Raw genomic sequence first — 10,455 nt, forward strand, 5'->3', positions numbered from 1 at the left:
AAGCTTAATTAATACATCTCATCTATATTATCAGTTTTAGTATTTTGGATAATTTATATCATCAGTAATCCACCTGCTTATTATAGAGTTTAAGTACAAAGTACAGAATTACATCATAAAGAGTTTAATGATCTACATAAAACAGGCATTTCTCAAGTACAAAAATAAATACAGCTTATCAATAAATACATTATAAAATTAAAATAAATAAATAAATACAATAAATAGTTTGTTCTCAATGCATGGTCTAAGAAGCATATCGGCTATTTGTCCATTGATGGGTTTGTCGAATGCTCGGAATACAGAATGTGAATGTTGGGAATGCAAAATGCAGGGCGTCAACATATTCATTGTTAACCACGACGGACCACCACCATGTCATCGTGTGGGGAGTTAAGTATCCCCAAACCAAATGAAAATACTAAATCCAATGTGTGCCATGGCCACCTCAGTACTCCACCATGGTGTTGGCTAGGTACAGCAGTCGGTGTAGATGATGTTCAACAACTGGCTCAATGTATTCACATGTCGACGTTTTGCCACGGAAGGGGTGTGATATGCGTATAGACAACTGCCATATTGGCATTACAAACTAACCCCATGCATTTCTATGGAGGATTTTTTGAGTGCTGTGTCTCCTCAATAGAAAATCTCTGGTTAAGTACAAAGTACAGAATTACATCATAAAGAGTTTAATGATCTACATTAAACAGGCATTTCTCAAGTACAAAAATAAATACAGCTTATCAATAAATACATTATAAAATTAAAATAAATAAATACAATAAATAGTTTGTTCTCAATGCATGGTCTAAGAAGCTTGATTGAATGTTCGGAATTCAGAATGTGTGTCTTTTTGTGGGGAGTTAAATATCCCCAAACCAAATGAAAATACTAAATCCAATGTGTGCCATGGCCTCTTCAGTACTCCACCATTGTGTTGGCTAGGTACAGCAGTCGGTGTAGATGACGTTCAACTTCTTTCCTGATCTGCTCCCATGACTGCTTGCTGTATTTCTAAAACAAGACAAAGAAAATGCGTTTTTCAGCGTAGTGCACATCATATAAGACTGTTAAAAGAATGCACATAACTACATCAATACTGGTTCTTGGACTCTGCTGCTCTGTTCCGTCACTGGTAGGTGAAGTGTGTGTGTGTGTGTGTGTGGCTGTAGACAGGTGATGTATGACTGCTGCAGTACTTACTTATTTATTTGTCTATTTATTTTCCTTAACATTGCATACATTTATACAGTGTATGCTAATGCACTCTTTAACTTTTAACCCCTTAATGGATGGGTTGGCTGTAAACCGAATTGCCCCTCGGGGACTAATAAAGATATCTGAACTGAACTGAACTGAGTATAGAAGCACTGCATGGACAACTCAGACATATTCGCCGCACATTGAGTCAAAACAGAATCTGTTCACCCCGACTCAACATTTACGCCATATGTTTTCTAATAAAGGCTCTTTACATGGGTAAGATTATTTACAGGCAACATCAATCAACAAGCTTCAGTTCAGTGTTCACACCTATACTAATCCATAACTGGGTCAATATGAGTTTGGACTGGATTCTTCACTCTCAGACTGTAAGCTTCATGACAGATTCCTAATTTTCTGTCATTCAACCATCTGTCCATCAATCACTGAGAATTATGAAGAATGATTAAAAGGAGAGCAACTTAAAATAAAGTAATTTACCATTTCTATCAGGAACTTCTTCAGGCTACGGAAGTGTTTCTTCAGTTGTTTTCTGTATTTAGACATTCTTGTCGGCACTTGTGCAGCCTGTAAATATAGAAAATTGAATTCAATAAAGTATTTCTTTGAAACAAAATGGTTCATGCATCATGACTCTGTGGCTTTTCATCTTAAGTAAACTCACACAATCTCCAAGGTTGGTAGACTGCTGGTTGAGAACGTTGAGCAGGTTGTCCAGTTTCGTCTTATCCCAAGTGTTGGTCACATTTGAATTGTTCAACAGCCTCACTATCTGCTTTGTGGCCACATGCAGGAATATGATTTTGTCATCAGCCTAAAAGGACAGAAGAAACAACATCAACAACAACACTTTCATTCTTGTTGGTTGTTCATGATGAATAAGGAAAGGCCTTCCCAATAGCTCTTTGCCATGACTGGTAACTAAGGGAGCATGTTTACCTTGAAGAGCTTCTTGTGAGTATTAAATTATGTAGAGGAAAGTACACATTTACATCATGATGTGAAGGCCAAATAATTCTCTTACAACCCCATTTCCAAAATAACTTGGGACGTTGTGTGAAATGTAAATACAAGCAGAATGCTACAATCTGCAAATCATGTAAGCCTTATATTTGTGACATATCTGGACCGCAGACAGGTATCGGTTATCCGAAGATCTCCTGAGCCCATAAAATTATTTTATTCACAGACTCAGGTCTGTTTTTAAAACAGTAAAATGAGTATATATTTACCGTAAAAGTCAAATTTGTTTCAACATTTGATGTCTATGCCCTTTTTGCATCTATTTGCATCTTTGCATTGTAGGTTTATGAGATTTGCAGAAAAGGCTATTATATGCTGTGTAAAATGTAAATTAAAAAGTCTAAACTTTTTGGAAATGGTTCTGTCTGGGCCTGAAATCATCAGTTGATATACAAAGTTGTTATATTTAATTATCTATTTCAGAGATGGACTATCTTCAAATTCTAAATGACTTGACCTGCCTGAGAACTTGGAGTCAACTAGATCTAACTTCTACTCTCTAAAGCTTTGGACAGCAACTCAGGACTTTTCTATTGATCAGGAGGTCAATAGTGTACGGAGCCCAGGAGGTGTCATTGCAAGACATTTAGTAAATTGTGTGCATGATTAAGTAAATTGTGTGCTGATTTTACAAAAAGTAAAATGGGAGCACCATTTAGCAACATGAGCACACTATTTAGTAAAATGTGCGCATGATTTAGCAAAATGTGTGCACAATTTAGTAAAACGTGTGCAAGATTTAATAAATTGAGAGCAGTTTAGTAAAATGAACACACTATTTAGTAAAACATGCGCACGATTTAATAAAATGCGCGCACAATTTAGTAAAATTAGCAGACGTTTTCTGGATGTTCACCTAAAAATATCTTGCAATGACCCCTCCAGGGTTCCGTAATAGTGTGACTCCAGAAAGCCACCCTATGAATGCACAAGGCAAATTGCAAGAGAAGCAAATGGGGATTAGCCTAGAAATCTAGACGCACCCTAGCGGCGGCAAATTAATTTGCTCAGCCTGTACGTCTAGTAGAAAACCATAGGAATTTCTATTGGCTAACACCGTCGATGTTATCCAATCACAGCGCTCTATTTTGTTAGAGCGTCTTAAGGCGGGCTTAACAGGATAACGACAGTCCTGCGACGGTGAACAACAAGAAAGGTGGCTTATGGCGAACGAAGAGCGGTTGTTTGAATCGGCGTTGGCGTCAACTTTGGAGGAGTTGGAATTGTGCTTTTCTTTGAAAGTTGAGCAACACAATGCACTTAAGTCATTCCTTTCGAAGGAGGATGTATTTGCCGTTTTGCTGACCGGATAAGCGAGGTGAATGGCTCGATTCCAGACTATACATTTCAATGATATAGGATGGCCCGCCAGGCTAAATGGGGATACTTCAATGAGAGTAAACTAAAAGGGAAGGGGGTCTTACCGTAGCACTGTTCACAGAGCGGTATAGGGCTGAAAGTATCTGGGTATCTGGAAGTCTGGGCACTCCGTCTGATTTGAAATCTCCTCCCTTCATGTAAGACAAAGAAGAAGAAAAAAAAACATATTTACACACTTGTACAACAGTCAAAGTCAATTACAGTCAAATACTCATACAACAGAAGCAGGTGCTTTAATTGCCAAATGTTTCACAAAGATTCATAGTGAACTATCTCTTACCAGTGTACTCTGTAAACATTTCCTAAAAATGTAATTGTGCACTAGAAAAACAGGCAGTGCTAATTAATTAGGACTGCACCGTGGCTAATTGCATTGCAACACTCTAAACAGCCTAGACGCAAAATGCCAGTTACTAAGTTGAATCGACTATTAACCAAGTACCTGCAATTACTGTAGCATCTATGGTGAGCATATAACACGGCGATATAGAACGCATACTTACCATGTCTTTCAATAGTCTGAAGCATTCCGCATTATAGCGTTCGTACATTTGGAGCCATCTACAGGAGGCACCCTGTGCGCTTTCAGTGAAGCTAAGAAGCAAAAAACAAATCCATGTATATTTGATATGCATTTTGCTGAGGGAGAGTCAATGCTTCGTTGCAAAGGATCCGATGATTTCTTTGAGTAAAACATCTTGCAGTTGAGTTGGCTACTTTAATAGCCTAGAAGTATGGAAAGGGAAAACGACTGCAGAATTCCCCAATACTCCAGAAGCAAGGATATACGGGACTTCACTTTCCCTTTCAATGCCCTCTCCCACTTAACGCAATGAACAGCCTATGTGGTCGACAAACTTATAAACTTATTATCTTCAAAAGTTTAGTATACTTTTTACTAGCCTAAGTGAATTAGTTTAGCTCATTTCGCTGACAAGTGACATGTTGTATCTTACCTTGTGTAGTAGTAGGCCTTCTTCCCCCCTCTTCTTGTCTTCCATTTTCTCGTCTTCGCGTGCTACTCGCTTTCGAATATGTAGCCCATAGTGAAGAAATCTTACATTTGGTTGTAAAATAGAAAAAACAATCCAATAGCGGCACGTTGAACGACATTTAAAGTCTCTTTTTAGTTGTTTTGTCATTCTCGTCGATTACGAATACTATCAAGTGGCGTAGCGAAGAGTTGCGTGTACCCGCTGCGCTGACGTCGTAAATGAAAAATGAAGGGTCGGCTTTTGTTGGGCGTGCCCATTTCACTTTCTCACTTTCATTTGGAATGATGTCAGTCTAAAATGATGCAATGAGGCAAAATTGCATATATTTAAGCCTATATAGAATGTCATCCTACAATGCATTTGTGAAAGTGAAGTGAAATGACTGCTTCCATCTTAACAATACAAACTAGATGTACCGCATAGCGGTACAAAATATGACCGCCGCTCAGTCCTGTACATCCGTTCCGCGAAAATAAATCACACTTCAATTTGTCTCCATATTTTACTCCATCCCCCACTCTTGAAACTTTTGTGTATGCTTGTTTGGCATGCCTGAGTGTGTGTGTGCGGCTGCACAGAAAGTAGCCTACTGGTGCTGAAAAGGTGAATAGATTGTAGAATAGCCAAAGAAGATGTAGCATTGTTATAAAACCTTTAAAGTCTCTAAACAATCACAAGTAGGGCAGTTCATCACAGTTCATCCATTGCAACTGGATTGATGAAAGGTCACTTACACCTGTAGGCTACATTGTATTTGGGAAAAGCAAAAGGTATCAGCATAATGTTATTTATTTATTTATTTTTTATGTATTTATAAACAAAAACATCTCTGTCAGTTCCATGCCGTTTTCAACAGCTATCAAAAACAAAGGTCATTTTTGGATGGATGGATTTCTGGTGAATGTTTCTTCTTCTACATAAGATTTTAGTCATCTTTAGTTCATGTAATACTTTATTGTCAATGCACAAATTAAGTAACAGTAGTCTGAAACGTTATTGTTAATGCGCAAATTAAGTAACAGTAGTCTGAAACGAAATGCTTTTTTACATCTAACCAGTGGTGCAAATAACTGACATGTCCAAATGGGCCTTGATGAAATGCGTCGCTAGACTGTTCATACACATTTTAACGGGCCAAAGTTGAAGAGCTGTTGTCCGTTATTGTTCGTGCAAATATAGGCTGATTCATGTTCCCTTGCATTGTGTAACTGAGGTCCATGGCTAGTCTGGCTTTCACCAGACCAAGCTCAATCTTTTAAGAAATCAAAAAATAAATAGCGGGCAGATCAGGCTGGGTTCACCCAGCCTAGTCCATAGGCACCCGATATTGTTTAATTTTCCGATTGAGATATCCACGCTCTGGCTATTCTAAATGCAAAAATGCATCAGACAAAACTGTAACTAACAAACTAGATCCTAATAGAAAGCTGTTAGCTTCCCTAAGCTACAGGTAGGCTTATAAGGTAGGCCTATTTACAACATAAATTGTCAATAGGCTATGCTGGCGACACAAATAAAATCTCCTTTGGAAACCAATGGCTTACGCCTTACAGCAGTGGTCCCCAAACTACGGCCCGCCACCTCATTTTGGGTGGCCCCCCAAAACATGTCCGTGGTATATAGCAACCGGGCCGCACGGGAGTACTACATCGTCAAACTATAACCTCCGCAATTTCCCCCATTCATTCTCTATGGCGAGTCTTAAACACATGTAATACTCTTTTTGTCCACTGGTGGTTGTTTTGGCGCTGTTTCGCGTTTGCCATCAAAAACGGAATGAAATGTAGGCCTATCTGCAAAAAATGCAATGAGGCTATGCTGACTGCATCAGTGCTCAAAGTATTCTAAAAGTTTATCAATGAATTGTTAATAACTAACTAACTTATATTCAAGTCATTTTTCTGGGACTTTCTGGGATAATTATTTTTATTTGTTCAAATGTTGAATGGTGGTCATATCAGACCACTTCAGCACTTCATAAAATTCTCATAGTTTGAGAACTTTACATTTTCAGAGTTCACACATTTTTAATGAAATATACTTTTGGGACTACCTGCTAATACTTTTGGGAATGCAAAAGTCTTTTTATTAGTATTATTTAATTTGAGCTACATTTTACACTGATATGGCATGATGGCAATATAAACACAGCTAACAATGGTATTAAATTGCAAAAGCCTATAGATTAAATGTAATGGAATATTCAACTAAGGTAGACTGCTGTTGTTCACAGCACTAAGCTATTTATGGTTACTGATATACTCCGAGTCTCTGGCCCTCAATTACAGCCAGGCATAGTAAGCTGGCCCTCGGAAGAAAAAGTTTGGGGACCACTGCCTTACAGTATCAAGCGGACTGCCATATCGTGGCGAAAAGTTGTAATAAAATTCACGCAGCTCCATGAGTCAAGGAAAGCACGAATGAAGTAGCCACTTCTAAATGGGACCGACTACACAGTAGCTTAAAGGAGAATTCCGGTGTGATATTGACCTAAAGTGTATTGAAACATGATACCGAGTGTGAACGTGTGTCTCATAGCCCATCTCGGCTTGTCCCCTGCACTCCAAAATCTGGCGCTAGTTAGCCGATGCTACCAACAGCTTTTTCAATAGTGGTGCTTCGGCATCGGGCTAGCCATGCAAATAAATCACTGTTTTACACCCATTTACGAGGCTCAATGTATCTCCACACTTCATTGGTAGACTTCCGAGGGCCCTGACATTTAAAACGAGACATTGAAAACTTTGAAAAAGCACTGGTAGTTTACTTAAAAGACGATTTATACAGACAGTATCTTTATGAAGTTTAGCGTTTGCAGCCATCTTGAATTTAGTCACGATAAGTCGAGCAACGAGTAAGAATTAACAGGTATGATAAGGGATCAGATTCCAAAAATAATTCAGTGGAAATGCATGGATTCCAGTTTCTTCCAGTAGCAGCAACTGGAATCCATGCATTTACACTGAATTATTTTAGTTTTTTTAGACCCCCCCCATGGATGAAATTCTACGAAACTTGGCATACCCCCAGAGAATGCCAGGTCAATCATACACATAAAATTTGGTGCAGTTTTGAACATCTTAACTGAAGATAGGGGCGATTAAAGCAGAATAATATTGCATTTTCATTTTTTACCGGGGGGGTGCAAATCACAAATGAGTGATTATGGGCCAGATTGATGTGGGCCCTTGAGACCAACATACCATAAAAGATTCTTCATCCTCAGTGCCACGGTTCAGGTAGTTATTTAGGATAAACTGCTTTTTTTGCGGTTCGGGGGGCCCAGCACGGGGGGGGGAGTGGCCCCCGGGGACGAAACTAATTTTTTCCGTAAAAGTCTAGTGGGGCTACATACCCACCAAATTTCATGTGCCATGTACGGTGGTTCGGTGTCCTGCTGCTGCTGTTGTTGTTTGTGATGGGTTGGCCTACTTCTTGCTACCTCATAGGAGCCTCACAGGGCTGGACAGTAACTAAGCACATTTACTTGACTAGGCTACTATAGGCTACTTGGGCTGCTTTTCGAGTATCTGTAGCCTACTTTACTTGAGTATTAATGTTTTTGGAAACTTGTGTCTATTACTACTCTACCACAAATACTGTATACAAATACAAATACTGTACCTTTGACTCCATTGAAATATGAGCAGGTAATTCCGTGTACTAATGTTATCCAGGAGACACATTGGAAATGGACAAAAATATAATGTGGTCTTTGCCTTTGTGTAATGGGACCATGGGTGGATTATGAACTTCCGGGCACCTGGGCCCAGATGTATTAAGGGCCCCCTACTTATGGTTGTATATGTGGGAGGGAGGGTTTGGGGGTCCAAACCTAAATTTTTTTATTTTTTTTTTGATGTGATTTCCTGTAATCTGGTGCATTTTGGGGATGGCCAATGCTAAATTCAATCAGATTCATAGCCCACCTCCTGATTTGTTGGTGAGTCTTGAAGTCTTCAATAATTAGTTTCCCTTAAACTAAGCATTTACATGAAGCACAGTAGCCTATATGCCGATTGAAACACATTCCACTCAGATAGGCTCATATATCACTTAATTGCAAACAGAAAATGTCTAGCTAGCTGTTTATACTAACTTAATATCATGCCTATTGCTAATATTGTGCTAAATGTGGTACAAACAATGTTAGTTTGTGGACTAGCCATAGGCTTATATTTGAATGGAGATGGCAGAAATATCATTATGAGAGTTGTGTACACTCTTAAAGTGACAGCGCACCATTTAAAAATGAGTTAAACTGCATCAAGTTAGTATTAAATAATATATAGCCTATTACAATATATATATCATGACCAAAATAGTCAGCAGCAGCATGGCTAGCATAATCAGTAGGAGGGATGCTGTCTTGACGCTTCAGAAATCAGTGTATGCATTTTAAAACTCATGAGAGGCGGTGCGATTAATCTTTGATGCTTCCTGCTGAAGACTATTGGTCACTGACACCATAATGCAGCGCAAAGGATAAACTGTGTTGCGCAGGCCAGGTGCAACAATTTGAAACTATAGACAATTGTAAAACAACATAAGCTTAATTTAGAATTGTTCATAAACGGTATGCTATTTACAATAAGTGGATAAACGCAATTTAGAAGTGTGTAAATTCCGAATTTCAGGAGGTGCGTAAACGGCGTTTACATGCGTTTAGCCTCCACTACATCCCCGATCATGAAATAAAAAATTACTATTTGAGAAAATATTGAGGAATTCATTTAATCAACGGTGTAAATGAAGGTAGTAGTATATCCACCATTAAGTGTTTGTAAAGTTCTCCTTTGTACAGGTAATTTCGTTTGCAACGATAGAAGTGCCTGGTGGTTATCATGTGCTTATTATCTACGGTTTGTCAGTAAAAAATTTTTTTATATGGAATTACAATGTTAGAAACTATCAGGGACATGTGATCAATAAAAAAATGCTATTTGTGTCACAGAAATGCATTAGGAAATCATTCCAACTCTGTCCATGTCTGCGATATTTTAAGGGTCTAAAATCTTATTCTAAAAATATCCTGAGGTGGCACAATTGGTGTTTCTTAAACATGTCCTTCATATGACTCAATATTCAGATAAGAATAATGTTTTGTTAAAATCTACATTTCTGGTAAAATGTTGACATTTTTTACTTAGCTTTAAGCTTAATTAATACATCTCATCTATATTATCAGTTTTAGTATTTTGGATAATTTATATCATCAGTAATCCACCTGCTTATTATAGAGTTTAAGTACAAAGTACAGAATTACATCATAAAGAGTTTAATGATCTGCATAAAACAGGCATTTCTCAAGTACAAAAATAAATACAGCTTATCAATAAATACATTATAAAATTAAAATAAATAAATAAATACAATAAATAGTTTGTTCTCAATGCATGGTCTAAGAAGCATATCGGCTATTTGTCCATTGATGGGTTTGTCGAATGCTCGGAATACAGAATGTGAATGTTGGGAATGCAAAATGCAGGGCGTCAACATATTCATTGTTAACCACGACGGACCACCACCATGTCATCGTGTGGGGAGTTAAGTATCCCCAAACCAAATGAAAATACTAAATCCAATGTGTGCCATGGCCACCTCAGTACTCCACCATGGTGTTGGCTAGGTACAGCAGTCGGTGTAGATGATGTTCAACAACTGGCTCAATGTATTCACATGTCGACGTTTTGCCACGGAAGGGGTGTGATATGCGTATAGACAACTGCCATATTGGCATTACAAACTAACCCCATGCATTTCTATGGAGGATTTTTTGAGTGCTGTGTCTCCTCAATAGAAAATCTCTGGTTAAGTACAAAGTACAGAA

At 38.3% G+C, this 10,455-nt stretch overlaps 1 protein-coding gene across 3 annotated transcripts; it reads right to left on the reverse strand.

Annotated features, from left to right (window-relative positions):
- Positions 1-676: 676 nt before the first annotated feature.
- Positions 677-5,078, reverse strand: LOC121706278 (interferon a3-like). Of its 3 annotated transcripts, XM_042087892.1 has the most exons (6): positions 4,587-5,077; positions 4,134-4,224; positions 3,675-3,761; positions 1,892-2,041; positions 1,708-1,794; positions 677-1,017 (listed from the first exon to the last, which is right to left on the reverse strand). In XM_042087892.1, exons 2-6 carry the CDS (start codon positions 4,179-4,181, stop codon positions 922-924), a joined length of 468 nt encoding a protein of 155 aa, XP_041943826.1. In that variant the 5' UTR covers positions 4,182-4,224; positions 4,587-5,077; the 3' UTR covers positions 677-921. The 3 variants fall into 3 exon arrangements, with proteins under 3 accessions (XP_041943826.1, XP_041943823.1, XP_041943825.1); XM_042087889.1 differs by lacking the exon at positions 4,134-4,224 and having other exon boundaries at positions 4,587-5,078; XM_042087891.1 differs by lacking the exon at positions 4,587-5,077 and having other exon boundaries at positions 4,134-4,578.
- Between the last annotated feature and the right edge of the window lie 5,377 nt (positions 5,079-10,455).

This window comes from Alosa sapidissima, chromosome 3 (genome assembly GCF_018492685.1).
Source record: "Alosa sapidissima isolate fAloSap1 chromosome 3, fAloSap1.pri, whole genome shotgun sequence".
NCBI lineage: Eukaryota > Metazoa > Chordata > Actinopteri > Clupeiformes > Clupeidae > Alosa > Alosa sapidissima.